Source organism: Cetorhinus maximus, chromosome 14 (genome assembly GCF_964194155.1).
Source record: "Cetorhinus maximus chromosome 14, sCetMax3.hap1.1, whole genome shotgun sequence".
Taxonomy (NCBI): Eukaryota; Metazoa; Chordata; class Chondrichthyes; order Lamniformes; family Cetorhinidae; genus Cetorhinus; species Cetorhinus maximus.
In genome coordinates this window covers 59433505-59456577 of record NC_135892.1, presented here as the reverse complement: position 1 = coordinate 59456577, position 23073 = coordinate 59433505, and the positions used below count along the sequence as shown (strand labels likewise).

The 23073-nt window shown below is 38.6% G+C and overlaps 1 protein-coding gene across 2 annotated transcripts in view; it reads right to left on the bottom strand.

The window, feature by feature from the left end:
* LOC144689684 (proteasome activator complex subunit 4-like) overlaps window positions 1-23073 on the bottom strand; it is a 172010-nt gene that overhangs the window by 94092 nt on the left and 54845 nt on the right. For both annotated transcript variants that reach the window (XM_078556977.1, XM_078556978.1), the window contains 12 exons: window positions 22795-22893; window positions 21634-21703; window positions 19507-19574; window positions 18808-19023; window positions 18456-18613; window positions 16219-16314; window positions 13046-13101; window positions 12167-12223; window positions 6507-6562; window positions 5965-6063; window positions 1719-1781; window positions 1411-1506 (listed from right to left, as the gene is read on the bottom strand). In XM_078556977.1, the coding sequence (XP_078413103.1) occupies window positions 1411-1506; window positions 1719-1781; window positions 5965-6063; window positions 6507-6562; window positions 12167-12223; window positions 13046-13101; window positions 16219-16314; window positions 18456-18613; window positions 18808-19023; window positions 19507-19574; window positions 21634-21703; window positions 22795-22893 (1134 nt within the window). The remainder of the gene's footprint in view (window positions 1-1410; window positions 1507-1718; window positions 1782-5964; window positions 6064-6506; window positions 6563-12166; window positions 12224-13045; window positions 13102-16218; window positions 16315-18455; window positions 18614-18807; window positions 19024-19506; window positions 19575-21633; window positions 21704-22794; window positions 22894-23073) is intronic.

Sequence of the window (23073 nt, the reverse complement as noted above, 5' to 3'; positions counted from 1 at the left end):
CTATTTTGGACCGTTGCCTTAAAGGGGGTGTAACTGGGGGTCAGGTTAATTAGGAATTTTAGGAGTTATTATAGTAGTAAGTAATTGTAGTCATGTATATACTTGACATCTTTTATTTTGTTAATAAATATTTTAATCTAATTTTTATAATCTCTAAAGGTCTTAGTGGACTTATTACTTCTGAATTTAGTGCAAACATCACGCAATAAACACAAATTGCAAAACTGTCATGATAGCGAGACCAAGTTTCCCTCGTGGATTTGGTCTGCTTGGCACACATCACCTATCACGTCATAACACTATATTCGATGGAGAAATGAGTGTGATGCATAGTGGTACTGTCAATGGACCAGTATTCCAAAGGCCCAGGGTAATGCTCTGGGGACGTGGATTTGAATCTCACCACAGCAGATGGTGAAATTTGAATTCAATAAAAATCTGGAATTAAAAAGTCTGATGATGACCACGAAACCATTGTCGATCATTGTAAAAACCCATCTGGTTCACTAATGTCCTTTAGGGAAGGAAATCTGCCGTCCTTACCTGGTGTGGCCTACACGCGACTCCAGGCCTACAGCAATGTGGTTGACTCTTAAAAATGCCCTCCGAACAAGGGCAATTAGGGGTGGGCAAAAAATGCTGGCCTAGCCAACGATGTCCACATCCCATGAACGAATAAAAAAATAGTAACAATTGGGAAAGGAAATACACCTTAAATATTGAGATCCTACATAGAGTAGGGGAACTTTGTGCAGCTGCATTAGACATTAAAAGATGGCTGCACCAGTATTTAACTCAATAAAAGTGGCAAACAGAATTCTTTGTTTTGTACCCACAAGTGTAGAATACAAAAAGAAGGTAATGTTTAATTCATACAATACCTTAGTTAGGCTGTGGCTGGCCTATTCTATACTAATGCTCATGCCATTACAGGAAAGTAACAGAAAGGGTGCAGTGTTAATTCATTGGGATGTTATCAGGGAATGGAGAGCTGAGAATTTTTTATTTTATCCCATTGGAGCTGAGAATTGGCCAGATAGAAAGAGATCCTCAGGATTATCAAGGGTTAGCAGTTCATCTGTCATGGAATTGAATAAACGGAGTCACGCCCAAGTGCAGTTTTCAGGAGAAGATTGATTAGAAGACAGGATAATCACAATATAATTAAAGGGAAGCTTAGAAAAAGTTACTTTATAAAATGGATAGTTACAATGTAGAATTCTCTGCAATAAACAATTGCTGATTACCCTCGATTATTTGCAAAATTAAATTAAACAATTGCCTGAAAAAGAGGAATATTAATGAACGGGCAAGCTCTTAAACAGGGCATTACGTTAAATTCAGTACTCAAATGGGGAAAAATACTGCAAAAATTAGATGTGACACATTCCAAGAGTTAAAAGAAGTCACCTGACTGTACGTGCTAGTAGACAAAAGCAGAAGATCTCGCATCAAGTCACTGTGCACTGTCCTGTATTCACAACCTTCAACAGTTAAAGTTCGTAGCTATACACAAGAGAAACAAAACAATGAGCACTTGGTGCAAAGTGCAATGGTTTAACATCTTGAAATCAAAACATTCAAAGATTTAAAGTCCTCTCCAAAATTTTTGCATTAAAATTTATTCAAAACTTTAAGCCCATATAGTTTGAAGAAACATATTCACATTAATTCCAGTGGAATAAATATCGGATTTACTTAATTTGGAATGGACAAACCTCATGCTGCAGCATAACTCGATCAATCAGCAGCGCTCGGATATGTTGTTTCTTTCCGTGTAGCTGTATATAATCAATTAGAAAAGCAATTAATGATTATTTTAAAAACATCTTTATCTATAATATTTCAAAATGGATTTACTTACATAACATAATATGAAAGTGGATAAGGAATTAGCTGAAGTAGAGGAAGCAGCAGGTACTTGTTATGGAAATGATAAGTTTGAAAGATATGCACCAGGAATCAGTGCTAGAGCTCCTAATGTTTATGATCTACATAAATGATCACAATTCAGAAACAAAAGAAGTTGGCCACACACAAATTATAATAATGTGAATTTGATGAATCGACTGAAGGGGTGAATTAGAGACCTGGACAATGTTTCCAACTGAACTAATCTACAGCTGATTAATTTCAGTACAGGAGTGCAGGATCTTAAGTACTGGAAGAAAAGATATTGGAAATAACGATTGAAAAGATTGATAGCAAAGCCAACACTGATCATTTCTAGTCATTACCAAATAACAATAAAGCAAAAATGGGAGCCAAATCAATAGAGTGCAAGTCTGAGGCTGAGATGAAGCTGTACAGCTAGCGCTCTGATCAGGTTGAACTTATTACAACTCAGTTAATTCTTATCAAGGTACAAAGGAAATATCCAAGCCCTGGGAGTGGTGCACAGAAGGACCATGATCCTTAGTGTCAGAGAACGCAATTATGAGGAAAGGTTTAAAATCTTGGAACTCTTAAACCTTGAAAACAGGGAAAGGAGGTACCTTTTGGAGGAAAAAGCTACATTTATACAGTGCTTTTAACCTAGAAAAACATTCCAAGGCACTTTACAGAGAGGGAAAATAACCCAAAAGGAACAGACATAAAGGTGGGACAGTTAAAAGAGCGAACCAAAAGTCTGATAGAAAAAAAGCAGCATTTTAAAAGGTGGAGAAAGGGGAAACATTGGGAATTAGCAATTCAGTTCCACGGTTCTACCACAAGAAGTCCCTAGGTTCCTTCTATCACCAAAAAGTACTTTCTATCTACCCTACCAATTCTTTTCAAAATCCTAAATATCTCAATAAAATCTTCTATATTTCACAGAATATGTTTAGTTTAAGCTTGTCTCATAAATTAGCCCCTGGATTCCTGGAAACATTTTGGTGAATCTATGCTGCACTCCCTCCAAGGATAATGCATCTTTTAAGGTGTGGTGCCCAGAGCTGTACACAGTACCCCAATGTGGTCTAACCAGTTTTGTAAAGCTGCAGCAAAACTTCCTCTCCTTTAGCACTCTAGTTAAAAAGGCTACCATTCCATTAGAATTTTTGATCATATTTTTGTACCAGATTACTACATTTAAATTTCTTGAGATCGCCACTGTTCTTAGCTTGCTACCATTTAAAAAATATTCAGATCTACCCTTTTTTGGTCCAAATGGGTGAACTCACATTTACCTGTATTGAAATTCAATTGCCACAGTTATGCCAAATCAGTTAATCAATGTCTCTTTGTACTTTTATGACCCCAGCTGTACTATTTACTATGCTACAAATCTTTATATCATCAGAACACTTGGATATACAGCTCTCTAGTGTGTTAGCAAAGTCATTGATAAACACTGAGTCATTGAGACCTTAACACAGATCCTTGTGAGACACACTAGTCACCTCCTACTAATTCAAGTACATTGCCATTATTGCTTCTCTTTTCTACCATCAAAACAAGCTCCTAAACAGGTCAATAATTTGCCTTCAATTCCACAACCCTTAACTTAGTTAATGGTCTCTTACGTGAAACCTTATTAATCGCCTTCTGGAAGTCCATATAAACGACATCCATGGACCTTTCTCTGTCTACCATTTCAGTTGCTTCCTCAAAAAAAGTGTAATCAGGCTTGTTAGACATGACCTACCTTTTACCCATGTTAGCTCTTAATTGAACTGAAGGATGCAGGAAGAAACTAAAGAGTGTATGACATGATGCAAGAGTGGAGGAAGTTGCAGAGTTACAGAAGGAGAAAACAGCTGAGGGATTTTAAAACCAGGTTAAAGATTTTAAATTTGATTCAGTAAACTAGAGTATGGGTTAGTGGGACTTAATGTGACATATGATATAGTAGAATATAGGCTGAGGTTTTGATAAATTGGGAGTTTATGGAGGGGGAAAGCTGTAAACATGGCAAGGAGGAAATTGCAGGAAAAAAAATTAAGACCAAGGGCGTAATTTAATGGAGCCTGCCGGAGAAGGCATAATGGCGGCCGGGGCGGGTGCTGGGAGAATTGGGGTGACAATGCCCACGTTTGATTTCTGGTGTCAGGAAAACTGTGCCCAATTAAATTGGGTGTGGGAAGGGCCTGACACGGGAATCTTGCCACTGGCAGCAGGATATCAATTAGGCTCATTAATGAGCCACTTCACACCAATTATTCCCGAACCTACTGCAATTTATTGGTGGCTCAGAGATTTAATGGGACTCTCACAGGTCTCCCATGGCTCTCAAAGGTCGGATTTGCTTGTGGTCTCATATGGGGATACCTCATTCACAGGCACTCTGTGCTCTGTGCCCGATTGAGGGATCTGGCATCGGGAAGAGGGGTGGTGGGCTGCTGAAAGTCACTCCCCTGCTCTTGCCTCTGAACCCTCGCCACTACATCTCCTCTGGTGAACCCCATCCTGTCCCACTCACCTATCTCTGGAGGATCTGTCACCGATCTTCTGGGTAGGCCTCAGATCATTACTGACAGCAGTCACTACCCCTGGTGGCACTGCCAGCAATTGGCCTCTGATTGACCGAAAGCTCTCGGGGTTGGGATTTCCATCCTCCGGGGTCCTTCAACCCATGGGAGGCCTGACACTAGCCAGTTAATGCCCGAGTGCACTTAAATTCCATCAGGTCTCCCCCACAAAAGCCAGACAGGGCTCCCACCGGTTCTCCAACCGGAGGAGTGTGGGGTCCCCATCACAGGAAATAAATCCCAACCTCGAGGTGACAATAATGTAAATAAGAGTTTTAATGGCGGTAGGTGTGAGATACATGAAAATGTAAGAGGTTCTCCTGATGGGTTGGCTATGGGAATTGAAATTCAGCTTAGGGTTTAAGCAGTATATATCCTGTACACCATATTTTATTTTGAGTATCAAGGGGATAGAATCAGTGACAAGGACAAGGAGCTTTTAGCAAGGGCTAAAAACAATGGTTTTGGTCCTTTCCACTATTGTTTGAGGAAATTTGAATTAATCAATTTAATAACTGACAGGCAGCCTAATAGCACAGAGCTGGTATGGGAAATACGAAAGAGGGTTGGGATACTGAGTGATGTCAGCTAAGTTTAGAAACAAATGGTGTCTGCAAAAGATATCAAGGATTATCATATAGATAAAAGGCCAACAATAGATCTTTGAAAAACTCCAAAAGGTGAAGGTGGGAAGAGAAGTCACTGCTGGCAATGCACTGGCTATACCAGATTGGCAGGAATAGAAGTGTACAAGCCCAGAGCCATGGAGGTGGACCAACAGAAGAGTGATTAAGAATGGTGGGGCCGACCATATCAAATGTTGCAGAGGTCAAAGAGGACAAGCAGGAGTGACGCACTGTGGTCACATGGGTGTCATCTATAACTGGCCAGGATAATCTTGGGGCAAATGAGCAAGGCAGAATTTCGCCTGAAGATAATCAAACCATGAATTTTGGGAAAGGTGTTGACAGGTAAGATATCAGGTCGAAGGGAATAGATCAATCTGGAGCACTATTTCAAACTGCATTTCAATGGGTTGTAGGTATAAATTGATTAAAAGCAAGTTTAAGAATGATGTGAAATAGTAGAGGCAAAAACTCTGCAGCGGGATGCTACGATTCCGAAGGAAGATTTGTCTGGAATGATGAGACAGATTGATCAGATGGTCTTGCTCATCTGTATATATCTTTCTGAATAAAAAGACAAACTTGTCTCCCCACCCCCATTTTAAAGGACATTTACCAATGAATGGCTCGAGAACAAACTGCACATTGCAACTTGTAATGGAAATTATGACCCGGAAGGGAGGGGGGGTTAGTCTGTGCAACACAATTGAATAAAATTCCTAAGAAACGTACTGCTCATTGAAAAAGTGAACCCTCAACTCAATTTTCCGTTAGGAATTAATATAACTAGAAAGCCATATCAGAGTTTTCCCAACCTCAGATACTGAATGAAACATAATACATATTTTGCATTAAAAGAAAAAGAATTGTCAATATGTCATCCTTACCCTGTTCTCCATGGATTTTTTCACAAGATTAAAGCTTTTCCATCTAGAGTCAAACTCATGCTTATAAGAACCACGAAACTGCAGCAAGTCTCCCATAATCTGAAATTAATGTCACAATATTTGTTTAACAGTAGTAAAATACAACAATCCCCTTTCCTCTTCTGAAGGCAATGGCTCATATAGGAGTACAAGTACATCTTTAATCCACAATCCTGTGGCCATTCTCATTCGTGAGTCTAGATGGTGAGCATCAGAAGATTATTTTGAGTGTGCAGATCATAAGGTATGACCATACTATCACAAAAGCATATATTCTCCAGCAAAAGTCACTGACATAAAATACGAGGAAACTGATCTCCCCTTCCCTAGTCTGAAAGTACTGAAAGCTAATTATAGCAGTTGCTGAGATCAGTTGTGTCAAGACAGGTGTAACTATACCAAATTCATGGTTAAGATGGCTCAGTCCCATATTGGGCAATGCTCTTAACTGAGCCACCATGACAGCAAAATATATTGTTTTAAAATTTTATTACCATGCTCACCTTAATTATTACAAATAAGGACTTTGTGTCATCTTCAGAGTTATCCAACATGTGATCTAAAAGAATAGATAAGGAACAGATAGTTTACAATTTTCCTGTGTTTTGTTATCGTCCTCAATTTAGTTTTGCTGAACAGGGGAAAAAAATTGTTTACAATATAAAGCATTCCACTTCCTAATCACATGTCCTTCATGCACTCTCTTGAAAGAGGGGAAAATAAGAAACAGTGGTTCATTTTACTGGTTTGTTCCTTCTATCCTAACCCTGAATGCACAAAACTCTAAACAGCATAAATGCTGGCATTAGTATTTTAAAAGACTGGTATTATGGCACAGTGGATAGTAAATGCCAAGCTGTTCAAATCCCAGAGGGAAACTTGAAACAACTGCCACAACTTTTTTACAATTTGTATTTATTTCAAGATGTGTGCCTTGAATTCAGTAGTAATAAGGCAGAGTCTTATAGGTTTCTTACAAAACTAAATTAAACCTTTATTAATACAAAAAATGATTCTAAGCACATACATAGGTTTACAAATTACTGCTATGATAACTCCTAGCTCCCCTAGTTAGTCTAACTCCCAGTTACACCTCTGTCAAGGCAACAGTAAGGCACAGATTTTAAAAGCAACACGATACCCTGAGCAGTTGAATTCAAAGTGAGTTTTCTTCACTTCAGTTTGTGTAGGCAGCAGCTTAGAGGTTGGAGGCTTTTCACATTTGTTAGATCTTAGAATGGCTACCTCTTGCTCATAACCTCATCTCCTTTATACAGGTTTCTCCCTTTTTAATGTAAATCCCGTTGTCTCAATATGTCTTTTCAACTCTACTTTTCTAATAATAAAAATATTTCATAGTACCAATTTTATCAGTAAACTTTGGGAAAAATAAACACACTGTTTGGCTTCTTCTGACTAAGTGTAACATTTCACCACCTCTTTTGAAATTCAAATTACTCTGGTTTATCCAAAAATGCAAATTTTCCCTTTACACCTCATATTCTAAAACTTCAGCCATGTTTACCTATTTAACATTTCAAACCTAGCTTCTCTCCTGATACATCAAAGACTTCAGACCAGCTGTCTTTAATTCAATTGTCACACACACACACACTTCCTACCTTACAATAAATTCCAATAACATTATGAATATTATTATATATTTTCAATAGTAACATCCTGTTGAAAGGAAAATGTGAAATAAAAATTAACTATTTTTTGACAAAGACCAATAGGTATACTAGTAATCTTAAATTTGGTTTGAAGAAAACTTTGTGTTAAAAAATTCCCGAAAATGGTGTTTATAGTCTTTAAAAAGTCTCGAGTCCCACACGAAACATTGCTACTTAAAGTGGTGGGATTCAAAGTAAACCTGTGAATGGATTAGAAGTTGCTGATGAATAAAAGCAGCCGATATTTCTTGCGAAATAGTGTTAGGATCGGCATTGTGTTAATGAGTGCAATGGTCCAGGAAATCAGTATAGGGAAGCCTACTGTTGTGCATTCACTTCTAACGATGATACAAAACTGAGTAGGGGGCCACTGAATTTGAAGATAGTCAGAGACTTAAATTAATTGAAAGTGGACAGAACTTTGGAAGACAACACTTAATATGGATAAGTATGGTAGCCTAGTGGTTATGGCATGGGACTGGCAACTGAGTTCATAAGTTCAAAGCCAATTATTATGTATTGTTAAAATGAATAACTAAATCTGACAATTTATGGGTTAGCACCAGGAAAAGTGATGGGAAGCTGCCAACCGGTTTACAATTATCATTCAGGGACGAGAAGCTGCAATCCCTAGGTCTGGCTGATGTATCACTTCAATCCCACAATATGCAAATGACATCTTCTGGAAAGCCACTCAGTTGTAAAACCATCTCAAAAAAACGAAAATACTAAAAAGGACAACTTCTATGTAAGTAGGGTCTTTAACATAGTAACATGCCCCACGGCACTTCAAAAGAGCACGAACAAACAAAAATTAATACAAAGCCACATTAGGAGTTAGTACAACAGATTGGTCAGGGGTAGGTTTTGAGGAAAGTCTTAAAGGAGGGAGGAAAAGTGTTTGCAAAATGTCTTTAGCCAGAAGTTCCTATTCTCCCTCTTCCCAAAGTTTCCATCATCATAAATGTCAATGTCCAGCCACTTTAGCTCAGTTGACACAACATTAAGTAGCGACTGGGTACACTAAATGCAACAAAAGCAACAGATTTATACAATACATTGTTGGCCGTGCCAAGACCTACATGCTTGAACTAGTCAGTCCCCAATCCAAGCTAATCCACTGTAAGCATGGTGCTGGAACCTACCTAACAAAGTCTAAAATTGCTCAGATATACCCTGCTCACGAAAACAACAGACAAATTAAATCTGCCCGATTTATGATCCATCATCATGAAAGTAATTGAAGATGCCATCAAGCCTTCAAGCGAAATCTACTCATTATTAACCTGCTCGCTGATTTTCCAGTTTGGGCTCTGCCAGAAACACACTGTTCCCAATCTTGACATAGTCTTCATCTATTCATGAAGATAAAAGTTAAACGTAAAGAAGAGGCAAGAGTAGCTGTCCTTGATATGGAGGCAACAAGTACTCCTCCATGTTGAACACCACTTGGGGAAAGTCCCACCATTGACAAACGGGGATGATTGCACTTCCAAAGTGGTAAGAGAAGCATCGAGAGATTAACCTACTTGACATCATCCTCAGTAATCTACCCTTCAGAGATGTGACTCAGCGTTGATGGGTATGGCCAAATTCAAGGTTCACACAGAGAACACCCTCCACTGTGCTGTGTGTCAATACCAATATGCTAACTGAGATACATTAAGAACAGGTCTAGCAGCTCAAAACTAGATATCTGGTATCCATGAGACAATGTGGGCCATTAGTAGTAGCACAATTGTATACCATTACAATTTATAACCAGATGGCACAGCATATGTCTCACATTGCCATTGCAATCAGGTCCAATGACCAACAACAGTTCAACGAGAAGTGCAGAAGAGCATGCAGGAACAGCACCAGTTGTACCTGAAAATGAGATCCCAACCTGGTGAAGAGACAATACAGGACTACATGCATGCTAAAGAGATAGCAACAGGCTACAGACAGAGCTAAAAGACAGCCAGTTTAATGGATGAGGAGAAAGCTCCGCAATCCTGCCATATCCAGTTAAGAATAGTGGCTCCATGAACATCCCCATCCTTAGCAATGGTGAAGACCAGCACACAAGCGCATAAAACAAGGCTGAAGGATTGGCAATCATCCTTAGTCAGAAGTCCCAAACAGATGATCATTCTCAGCCTGCTCCTGGAGTCTCCACTATTGCCAATGTCAGTCTTCAGCCAATCTGATTAACTCCATGTGACATCAAAGAACAGCTGGACAGAGCAAACTTCACTGATACCAACATCATGCCTGATTATAGCATCTAAGGTTGCTGCTCCAGGATTAACCATATCAGTAGGCCACAAAAAGATGGGCAAACCCAACCCATCCACCTACCACACCCATCAGTTGATTCCATTCATCGACCAGATAATGGAAGGAGTCATTGAAAGTGCTATGAAGAAGCACTTAAATCATCATAACCTTCCCACCTATGTTGAGTTTGGGTTCTGCCAGGGCCACAAAGCTCAAGGCTACATTACAGCTTTTGTTAAAACATGCACACAAGTCCTGAATTCCAGAGGTGAGGTGATTGTCCTTGATATCAAGGTAGCATCTGATAGAATGCAGCATAAAGGAAATCTACTTACAACTGAAATCAAAGGGAGTTGCTCGGTTTGGGGGTGGAGAGTGGGGTAGGGTAACTGTCCATTGGTTGGCACAAACAAAGATGGTTGTAATCTGAGGCTGCAGGCATTGTAGCAGAGTTCTTCAGGGCAACATCCTAGGCCCATGTATCTTTAACTGCTTCATCAATGAAATTCCCTCCATTGTAAGCATGAAATGCACTGATCATTATGCAGTGTTCAGCTCTATTTGCAATTCCTCAGATAATGAAGTAGTCCATCCCCACACGAAGCAAAATGTGGACAACATCCAGGCTAAGGCTGATAACGTTTGCAACGCACAAGTCCTAAGCAACTAATATTTCCAAAGAAAGAAAGCTTAATCACCTTACCTTGGCAATAAACAACATTATCATCAGTGAGTACCCCATTATTAACATCCTGGGTATTACCATTAAACATAAACTCAACTCAACCAGCAACATAAATGTTGTGGCTAATACAGCAAGTGAGAGCTTGGATATTCTGGGCACTCATAACCTGCGTATTTTTTTAAAATTCACCTTGTGATGCGAGCATGACTGGCGAGGCCAGCATTTGTTGCCTGTCCCTAACTGCCCTTCAGAAGGTGGTGGTGAGGCACTTCCTTGAACTGCTGCAGTCCATGTGGTGTAGGTACACTCACAGTGCTGTTAGGGAAGGAATTCCGGGATTTTCACTCAGTGACAGTGAAGAGGCAATGATACAGTCCCAAGGATGGCGTGTGACTTGGAGAGAAGCTTGCAGGTGGGAGTGTTCCCATGCACCTGCTGCTTATGTTTTTCTAGGTGCATGCGGTCATGGATTTGGAAGGTGCTGTCGAGGGAGCCTTGGCGAGCTGCTGCAGTGCATTTAGTACCCGCTGCCACTTTGCGCCGATGGTGGAGGGATTTAATGTTTGAGATGATGGATGGGGTGTCAATCAAGCAGGCTGCTTTGTCCTGGACGGTGTTGAGCTTTTTGAGTGTTGTTGGAGCTATACAAATCCAGGCAAGTGAAGAGTATTCCAATGCACTCTTGATTTGTGCCTTGTAGTCAGTGGACAGGCTGTGGGGAATCAGGAGATGAATCACTCGCCTCAGAATATCCAGCCTCTGATGCTCTTGTAGCCAGGGTATTTATATGACAGGTCCAGTTAAGTTTCTGGTCAATGGTGACCCCCCAGGATGTTAACGGTGAGGAATTCAGCAATAGTAATTGAGGAGAGATGGTTAGATTCTCTCCTGTTGGAGGTGATCACTGCCTATCACTTGCATGGCACCAATGTTACTTGCTACTTAGCCTGAATGTTGCCCAGGTCTTGCTACATGCAGGCACAAGCTGCTTCAGTATCTGAAGAGCAGAAAGGCAAGCATTATAGTAGGACCCCTGATTAATGGATACTGAATAAGTCAATCTTGTTTTTACTAAGTCATTATGTGATTTCTTTTGCTGTTTTAGAGATCAAATTCCAAATTTTGTATATTCTGAAAAAAATACAAATGAGTTATCTTTATTTTAAATAGGTTCCTTTACCAACATATTCAATTATATCCCTGATCATTTCTAAAGCTCAGATTCCACATCAGAAGGAAAGGGCAAGATATAGTAATGAAGATTGGTACTTAAGGAAGGAGATAGGTCTTTAGCTACAATGGGTTGAGGGGAGGGGGGAGATAGTCCTTGACTTTGGTGGCAGAGGGGGGAGATAGTCCTTGACTTTGGTGGCAGAGGGGGAACGGAGCACATTGTCTATGGCCTGCTGAGAGAACAGGATTGAGAGCGTGATCCTTTTTCTTGATCCTTGTTCCACACTTCCTTATGTTCTGCTAATTATCAGATGACCATTACTGGAAAACAAGAGTTTAAAGTGGTGCCTTCTTACTTTATGATACTTACGTAGCAGTTTCCTTATGACTTGGGCAATTGCTTCCCTGTAATTTCCTCTTGAAGGATCTGACAATCAGAAATTACAATATAAATTAGAGATGGATCTAGGATTTCACATCATCAACTCAGTTGTACTTCTGTTTACAGATTCAGAAGCAAGTCTATAGTAGCCACAATAAGCAATCAGCAGGAATTATGATTTTTTTTTTGCTGGGATTCAATCCAAAATTAGAAAATGAGATACACTTTGTTTATAACAGTAAGGCTAAATTCAGAGACAAATTACACCAGGCTCCTCAAGCACAGCTCCCAGCAAATTGGAAGAATTCCAATCTCTCATTGAGGGAAGGTGTGTAGCACATAAAGATGATGCAATGTGGGGGAAAGAAACTATTTTTGCATATAAGTAAAGGGGAAAATATTTTTACTATCTGGGTGCACATGAACAGATTTCTACAGTTTCCCTTCCTTCAATATTTTGTTTCACAAAATGGGTTCTAAACCCTCTACAATTGATACTTAACTGCTAATTAATATTGTATCACAGTGTATTCTTATATGCCTTTATACCCACCATGCACAAATCATTAAGTAAAACGAGAAACAGAACTCTCATTCAGTTTCTCAATCAAGCAAAGATATTTTCTAACAGATTTCACTGTCAGAACTTTCTTTTTCTACACATTCACAGATGGTAATTTCCATCTTATCATCTCTGACATTAGAAATTTAGAAGTACAATCTTACACCAGTGAAGTTTTAAGTGAAATATTTCTAAATATGGAAATTACTATGAAAAATTTATATTTGGAGTTAGGAAAATCAAAACTGATGTGTGTGTAGTTGTGCAACGCAACTTAAAAGGGAAGTCATTATTTTACTACATACCATAATTAACACCAGTGCAGAGTTTGGTCTCTTCCAAAGTCATCAAAGTTGGAGCCCTGCGTAAAAATAATTACACAATGCTTAAAAATTTTAAAAATGGTGCAGCATCATGTTAAAATTGAACATTCAATATAGAAATGAATTTTATATACACTGACATGGAAATTACATACAATTCCACATTAGGAGAAAGCAAAAAAGGTAAAAATCAAACTTTATCATTGTTTGCTCATTGCATATAAAGAGCTGCCGAGTGATATTAAAAAGTATATTCAACATGATTCAAGGTTTATACTGTCTTGAGTGATTTCCACATTTTTCATCCCTTCAAATGTACATTTTAAAGAGTTATGTCTAGCTGGGAATTTAGGATCTCTCCAGATTAAACATGAAGTTGGTACTTTAATAGAAACATTTTCAACCATAAAAGAGACTCTGATAAACCAAGGCAAAGAACAGCTACAACACTGGCATCTACACGGCAATGTGAAAAATTACCCAGGTATGTACTGTACATAAAAAGCAGGACAAATCCAACCTGGTCAATTACCGCCCCATCAGTCTACTCTCGATCATTAGTAATGGAAGGGGTCATTAATACTGCTATCAAGTGGCATTTGCTTAGCAATAACCTGCTCACTGATGCTAAGTTTGGGTTCCACCAGGGCCACTCAGCATTACAGCCTTGGTTCAAACATGGACAAAAGAGCTGGACTCCAGAGGTGAAGTGAAAGTGACTGCCCTTGACATCTTTGACCAAGTGCGGCACAGCTCCCACAACACTCAAGAAGCTCAGCATCATCCAGGAAAAGGCAGCCCGCTTGATTGGCACCCATCAACCACCATCAACATTCACTCCCTCCACCACTGACACAGCGGCAGCAGTGTGTACCATCTACAAGATGCACTGCAGCAACTCACCAGGGCTCCTTTGACAGCAACTTTCAAACCCGCGACCTCTAGCGCCTAGAAGGACAAGGGCAGCAGATGCATAGCAACACCACCACCTGCAAGTTCCCCTCCAAGTCACACTCCATCCTGACTTGGAACTGTATCGCCATTCCTTCATTGTTGTTAGGTCGAAATCCTGGAACCCCCTTCCTAACAGCACTGTTCCTATACCACACGGATGGGAGCGGTTCAAGAAGGCAGCTCACCACTACCTTCTCAAGGGCAATTAGGGATGGGCAATAAATACTGGCCTGGCCAGCAACGTCCACATCCCATGAATGAATAGAAAAAAAGTGTCATTTTAAAGTAAAATGAATAACAAGACCAATGAATAAGGTCTCTGATTCCTAAGGAAAATAAAGTGGAGAGTGCATGCCGAGGAATGTGGGAAATACCCTGACATCTATGTTAAATCTCTTTCAAGCGACATTACTCTTGTACTTTCACCCATATCGCTCATATCTCCATGTGGAGAATGCTGAAAATGTGGTACTGGTGGTTACATGCAGCCTGAAAATAACCTTTGGGCATAGCTCTTTTGGAACTGTAATACAACAGTTTAGTGAGATGCACAAATAAGATTTTGTTCAAAATATATCAAAAGTTCCAAGAAATTCAGTGATGAATAAAATATAGGTTGCTTTTAGCCACTGTCATTGATGGTTTATTTTTGTTTCCTGGTTCTTCCACATGCCTTTAATAAAACATGAACAGAGTATTGTTTGATTTTCATCATTATACCAGGGTCATTTAGTTATAAAAGAAGTGTTTACATTTGTTTATCCACTCACTATAATCGCTGTACTGCCTGTAAGAGTCAATCTTGGGAAGAGGAATATGTCACTCACCATCTGCACCTCAACTTCACTTACCCACCTTTACTCAATGCTCTTACCTAACAAAAGTCTATCGATCTCCATCTTTAAAAAATTCAACAGACAGAGCATCCACTAGCATTTGGGTGAAGAGTTCCAGATTTCCACCACCATCTGTGTAAAAGGGTTCTTCCTAAGCGCACTCAAAATGGCCTAGCTCTAGTTTTAAAATTATGCCTCCTTACAAAGAACTCTGAAGGAATTATGTGCAATAACTATGTAAGGATATAGGAACAGGAGTAGACTATTCAATTAGATCATGGTTGATTCATACATGAATTCCATGCGCCTGCATTGGTGCCATAACCCTCAACACAATTATATAACAAAGATCCATCAACCTCAGTTCTGAAATTTACAATTTACTTAGCCTCAAGTTCTTTTTTTAATGTGGGGAGAGGTATTTCAGATTTCCAATACTGTGTGTGGAGGAGTGCTTCTTGTCATCACTCCCAAATAGCCTCGCACAAATTTTAACATTATGTCCTCTTGCTCTTGACTCTCCCGCCCAGAGCTGCAGGAGAGGAGCTGTTCTCAAGGTGCCTCCAATTACCAATATTGTTACTTTCAGTATTTTCTCTATGCTGGTAAAGCTTGTCAGAATAAATACTTTACAAAAATGGGAAAAGGTAAAAGAGATGATATCCCTTTGTGCTGTGTATTTTTTGTTTCATACAGGTAACGTGTAGAAGTGTATAAAATATTAGTAAAGTAATCAATGATATACAAAACTGGGTATTTCATTAAAATAACTGTGCAAATTATTCAGGGTACTCAATTGCATTAGATGCTAATTATCTAGGTAATTGCACTCCATAAGAAACTGTGTCTTTTATCTAATATTTTCATGCCAACTGAAGGTATGCTAAAGCATCAACTGATTTTCTAAGATATTGCAGCGAAGCATATTCAACTGTCTCAAGGTAAAAAAGAAAATACTCAGGTTAAGCACAATGAATAAATATATAGCCTGCTGTGGGCAAGGTACACTGGTTTTAGCATAGCAGGTGCTACAATTAGTCGCAGTATCCTAATCTAGATTAGGGAAAATAAACTGGGCTGCCAGTCTTGAATGATAGCCAACTGACCCAAATAGAAAGGCATATATATAGATGGCAGATAATGACATGGTTCAGCTCTATGCCTTCAACAGCAAAAAGCCTCCTGATACCTATATTTCTTCCCACACATGAAGAAGGGTGAACTTTCAGAAGGCAGCAGGCACTTAGAACATAATCTAGCATATGAGCCGAGAGGAAGAAATGAAAAGGTAAAAAATTGAAAGAACAAGCAATGGGATTCAAATACTTTTTCAAATACTTGGTGTTATGCACCAATTTCCCTTACAAGTCACGTATGGGGTCTCCTCCCAGGAAAGGTAACAGGCTCCCTGAGCCCATCAGGCAGTTCTGCACAATACACAGGCTCTGGTGTATGTCATCTCTGTTGGGGACAAAAAAAAACATATTTTTCTAAAAGCATTCAAGTATTTGCCTTAAAAATGTACTAGTTTTAAGCAAAATCTAGCACACATCCATGTTTAAGCAGTACAATATGGTATTCTTTTAATATTTTTTGCTTTTTCCCCCTCTTTATTCTGAAACAGTATGATTTAAATCAGTGGTTCTCAAACTGTGGTCCATGGACTCCATGGAGATCCGTTAGACTCTCCGGAATCCTGAAAATTATGTGGAAGTGCTTACCGACCAGGGCTGGCCTTACGAAGGACCAGTGTGTGAGACCACCAAGGGTGCTGTGGTCAAGGGTAAGCAAATGAGCAGCAGCCAGAGGTGGGCATGGTGCAAATCAGAAGGTGGGAATGGAGTGGGGAAAACATATACCAAAGTCAGACAGACAGGAACACCTATCTCACCGATAACTTTAAATAAATACCTATTTCCTTATAAGCATTATTAAAACACAGTTTACATACAGCACTTCAAGAGTATAATATAGTAGTACAATTGAGAGGGATGGTCCGAGATCACTAATCCATTTGAAAATGGGCCCATCAGCCAAAAACATTTGAGAGCCACTGATTTAAAATTAAGACACACAAAATGCAGACTCTATGTGAACTTTTGCCAAATTAACCTTTTTAAGAATTTTTTTCTACAAGGCTGAAATTTAAATATAAAAAGAACAGCTTTATAAATAAATGCTTTCAAATGTTCTTTTCAGTAAAGAGATTATTATAATGACTGAGCACAGTCATAGCTCCAGCTATTAATTTCCTGATAGCATGTCTGAACCTAAACAGGTAATTTTAAATTATTGCAAATAATAAAAAGCACTTTACAGGTAATACAAAAACATAACAGAAAGCATGGTTTTGTGACAGAAAATTAATTTAGTTACAAGCATTTTTGATACATTTAAAGGAGGTTAATTTTACCGAGGTAAAGCTATTCTTAATATCTGAATTTTGTTGGCTATATTTTTCTAGCAGTATTGAAGCAACGGCATTTTCCATTGGCCTTGAAGAAAACTACCTGCAAATCGAGAGCAATCACTATAGCACAAACTTCCCCTTTTCTGAAGGCAGTTTAAATCTGGCGCCAAGTCAAGGGGATCAAGGCAGAATCAGCAAGCAGGGTCAAACATATCGAAATATTTTCAGTGATATCAAACCAAGAAGTTAAAGCGCTCAATCCCTTTACTTTTAATTTTCATATGATTAGATTAAGATAGCAGCTAAAATAAACAACTTTAGTAAAAAAAAAATGTGGGATTTTTTTTATCATAATGGAGAAATGTGACATCTTACAAATATAAAATTAGCTTTTCAGAACCAGTGAGGTTGTTTTAATTACAAAGTTGGTGCACTGTTAAAAAACCAGTTACACCTCATTGAACAAGATACAACATTTTCAAGCGTTTTTACAGTGAAACTACAGTGGAGGTTTTTGTCAATTCACTGTTTAAAGATAGTATTTGGGGGACCGCAACAACTCAAACTCTGGAGGAGCACACACTCACTGACAGCAGCTTCTTGATTTCCCATATTATTCAGACACATGTGCAGACTACCAAAGTTGATGTTAATTTCAGTGGACTAATGCTGACAGTTCCTGACATTACCAATGCAAAATCCAGGTTATCATAGTATCTGTGCTGAAATGATCAGCCCGAAGATACAGAAATTTCCTGTGGTTACACTAGTCCAAAGGTCACTTCTTATCCATATTACAATGTCTTTATTCTAGTCTTATGCTGAAAATATTGCAATCTTCACATGGCACATCAATTTCAGTTTCACCAGATAGAATTCAAGGCAAAGGAGCATTTCCTTCATGTTTAGAGACATGCCCCATAACTTTATCCAAATGCACAATACCAATAAAATATCTAATACTGTATTAGAATCATTTGATCTTAATGAAAAGACCAGCTGGTGCAAGCGATTTACATGCTAACTGCAAAGTTGTATATTTCCTCGCCAAGATTGGAAGATTAACTTTGGCAAAAGAACCCTATGAAATGACCATCAATTTCTCCATTATTTTATAACAACCACACCATTTTTTCCCCCCATTCTCCAGTTACTCCCAAAGAATGTCTTTTTCAGTAATGTGACGACAAACCTTGACATTTCTATTTCTCCATTAGCACATTGCTGGAGTCTGGACAGCTCTGGCTGAAGAAAGTTATCCAACAAATAGTAAGCAAAATTTATCTCCTCTGGAGAAGCCACATGCCACTGAATTCCTAAATTCCAAAGGTCTCCTGGTCTTCCCCAATCCTATAGACATATTTTGGAGGAAGGGGAAAGGAGTGGTAAAAATGCATATTATTTAAATAGAATGACTTAGCAAAAACATTCAAATTGATCAACAATAATTTGCATTTATATAATACCGTGATGTTTTGCAGAGGCATAATTAAAAACATCAGATGATTACATCTTTATCACATTAATTAATAAATAATGTATACCTTAATTGGCAAGTACTCTGTGAAAGCTTTATCAAAGCCACCTGGCACGCTGCAGTACTCTGTTGGATAGATTAGTGTTGTTGAACGAAGTAGATGATGTAACAGGTTTCCAGCCAGAATGTATCCCTGCTTGCACTTCAAGTGCAGTGTTCTTTGTAGAATCTTTACAAGTTGATCCTTGTAAGGCAGCAGCTTATCACCATCTACACGTGTTATCTGAAAAAAGTAACCACCTGTATTAAGTTCTGCAAATTTGTCATGAGCACCTGTATTATTTTTCAAACAATTATTTTCACTGAAAAGCATTGAGTTAATTCTTATGCTTGTTTACTTTACATCCTCTTTCATTTTGGTTCCCAAGTTAACCAGATAACAACTCTTGATATGTTCCTGACATCAAGAACTTCTGGTAATACCAAATCGCTGCACATAACAGGAGCCCATGCATTTTCTGAACCAAATATTACAAATGGGAGGTTATAAAAGAAAAATGGAAAAAAAATAACTGGGGAGCTGAAATTCAAATAGGGGGCTCAAAAACAGATAAAATCAATGTCGAGGAAGCAAAAGCATACACAATATATTTTTAAATGCTGTGCCATGGATGTAAAAGGGGACAGTTACGACCGTGTTCTATTGGATCAATTTCAAGTTTTTCCACCTGTGCAGGTCACGGTTCATTTTGATATTTATGTTTACCTCTGATAACAGCTGAAGATTCCAAAGCAGCTCCTTATCTAACTCCTGCTCCTGTAACACATCATCATCTACAAAGAATAAAAAAATGCCTGATACATCTTCATATTTTGACATTGCTCTTTCCCAAACATGCAAATTTATATTCAATCAAAATTCTTAAAATCGACACAGATGAGGAACTCAACTTAGCTCTTCTTTCCAGAAAGATCATATAATTTTCCCATCGCATGATCCAACTTCTTCTAAGGTTATTTTTTTTGCCAACTCTATTGTCATTCCAGGAAGATGCAGTTCCTTTCCTTATTATTATTGCCAAAAAGTAAGACTTCGCACCACATTTTTCATTATTGACTTGCATCTGGCTACTTATCTGTCTATCCTGCTAGCCTATCAATACCCTCTTGGTCTTTCAAAGGGATATGTATGGTAAAATGAGATGAGAACTAAGCTAGTGTCAGCAGCAAATTTCTGGATTACCTTTTCACTCCCACAATCAGATTTTGGATAAATAGCAACAGCTCCACCACAGGTTCCAACAGAACACCAATCATCACATTTTTCCAGTCTGAGAAACTTCCATTTTCCTCTGCCTTTTGCTTTCTACCCTCATACCAATTCTCTGTTATATCTTCCTTAACTTCACTGGCCAAGCTAGACCTTTGCCATAAATCTGTCAGTGATACTTTGTCAAATGCTTCTTAAATTCATATAACCAAGTCCACCAAATTTCTTTTACCTATCCTTTCTGAACATTTTTCCCAGAAGTTTGACTTTGGTTAAGTACAACCCTCCATTTGAAAGACCATGTTGATAAACCCTGAGTAACTCAGGTCCACCCCGCCAATAGTCAAGGTACAATCATATCAATATGTATGCAACATGATTTAGTACCACACCCCTCTATTCTGAAATCCATTGCTATAATATAGATTCACTGCTACAGCTTCTAAGCTAGTGATGCTGCGTATGCTATATGGTAATAGGACTTTACAGATCAAGCTACTGGAAGCAACAACTTAATTCATGTATGTTAGATTTTGCACATGTGCCTGGCATACTTACACAATTTTTGTTTTAAAAGATATCTAAGAATACAGTTGATAGTTTATTCTGTTGTCACCTGCTTATTCGATTGCCAAGGCATGTCTCACTGTGTGTTCAATCATCTGATAATGTGCTCAAAATTGCTCAAAAGATTGACCTGGTTTGCTGGACAATGCAATGATCTTTAATGACCTCAGAGTGATCCATTTTCAGTTAAGCAGACTCTAGTATTGGACAATGAAGACCCACTGTTAGAATGAGCAAACTGCTGATAGTCAATAGAAATCCTCAATATATAGGAAATTGGAATTTAAGAAGCCTGAAAGTTGAGTCAATTGGCTTAGTGTCCACTGAGTCCATTCTAGTTGCAACATTTATCAACTTCAGTACTTGACATTTAAACCTAAAGGGTGAGGTATCTACTTGTACAGTCCAAGACAACACAGTTTTTAGCAACGTGAAAGAGCCAACTGGCAATGGAAACAGGCAAGTCTAAATGTTAAAAAAAGGTTTTGGAAGATTAAAACATAAAATAGAAACAAAAATTAAAAGTAAAAGGGAAGGTAACACAAGCAGAAATTGTTCATTTTAAATTTTAGTATAAGGTTATAGAAATGATACCCTGCATAATATTGAACTATTTTAATAATTTAAGGATTGTTCTGGTATCACAGTGTAAACTGAAATCTTAAGAAAATGGGCATACCAGCAAGAGTGGAATTCCCTGGTGCTACCTAGGTTGTAACAGTTAACATATTCAATTAATATTGGAATAATAATGTTCAATTGTTTGGAACTGAGGGCATGAATTACCATAGATACTGCAAATGCCTGCACACATCCAAATTTCCCCCCTAACCCTGAAGGAACTTGTGTTCAGTTCTGTGAAAGCTCCATTTTGAATTCTGGGTCAAATTGAACCAAAATTTGCACTGCAAACTTCGACAGTAATCTTTATCCGGCTCCATTCTTCCAAATACAAACATATCATGAACAAATTTTGAATACTCCAAACTAAATGTTTAATTTCACCATTACCACATGATTAGTATAATCAATTTATAGTGAAACTACAATGCTTACTGATGGTTAGCTGAGCTATTACATTGCAGCAGTGTGGTACAAATCGCTTCAGAGCAGTTGCTGGACGACACTAGAAACAAAATATGAAAACAAATTCAGAGACATCAAAGCATATATGTTTTTATTGCAAAGGTGCAGCTGATGGCAAACATGCAGCATTTTCCAGAAGCTTGCACTTCTAAATATAAATGATCCAACCTTATTCCAAGAGTGACAGGCCATTTTACATAATTCTTTCAAAAGTACAACTTAGAGAATGGATACCGCACTTAAACAACTGGAGCAGCAGAACTGCAACTTTCGAGAAATTGGCCTCAAATTATTCCAGCTGATGAACCAATTGCCAAAAACCACGGGGGTGAATTTTACTGCCCCCACCACCAGTGTATTTGAAGGCAGGGGGTGGCATTTAAAATAAGGTGGTGAGTCTGCCGCCTTCACATACATCCCCCTTTTATGGGAAGGGGGGGGGCAGCAAGTCGGGCATCAGGCAGCCCCACCCACCCTTAAGTGGACAAGTGACTGCCACTTAAGGGCCTCAGTATGCCTCTGTCGCAATTTTTCACCCGGCTGGGGAAGGTGGGGGAATGGCAAACAGCCTGGTAGAAAGATCAGGATTTAACAGCAGCTTGAGCAAGGGCAACATAAAGCAGGAAATGAATTGGGGCCAATGGCTGAGCTTGAGTACTTAGCTAATCTTTGTTAACAGGCAGATCAGGGGCTGGGGATAGGTGGGTGGCAGTTAGGAGAAAGAATAAGCAAGTTATTTTCAAAATTTAACTTCAGAGCAAGCCAGCTAATAGATTTAAAACAGAATAAATATGGCTGGAGGGTAATTTTAAAAATTCAGGCGCAATAATACAATTGGGGTTTTGGGGTTCAGCTGTGAATGCTAAAGCATTTTTAATGTTATCTATTTTAGCTTCTGACTTAAATAATTACTTGCTTTGAATAGACCCTTGGACGATTGGAAAATTTACACCCCATCGCCTCCTGCTTGGTCTTCAACCATTATACTCTATGATGACAATTCAAAAACTGGTGCACAGCATTGCATTTTTTTTTTTAAATGTTGCAATGAATGAATGTGGCCACAATTAAAAAATGTGAAATCAGTTTTGCAGTTCCGTATCTATTACAACAATTCTAGAAGTTTCAAACCTTAGAAGCTGCCCGGCACATGTCTGCCACCATTCTGCCAGCCACACGGGTCTCAAAAATATTTGTAGTAGCAAAGTTAAATACTTTGTCCAAAGCAACCTACAATTAAAATGAATAAACAGATTATTACAACAGATTACGCGGTTAGTTATTCTGCTAATGCAAGTTCTCTTTTTTAATTATCTATTTTTCACCCCTCCCTCCCCAGGAAACACACCTTAAAATATCAAGCATCATTACATTTCTAGCATTCTTACTGATTGGTACATAAAAAGCTCA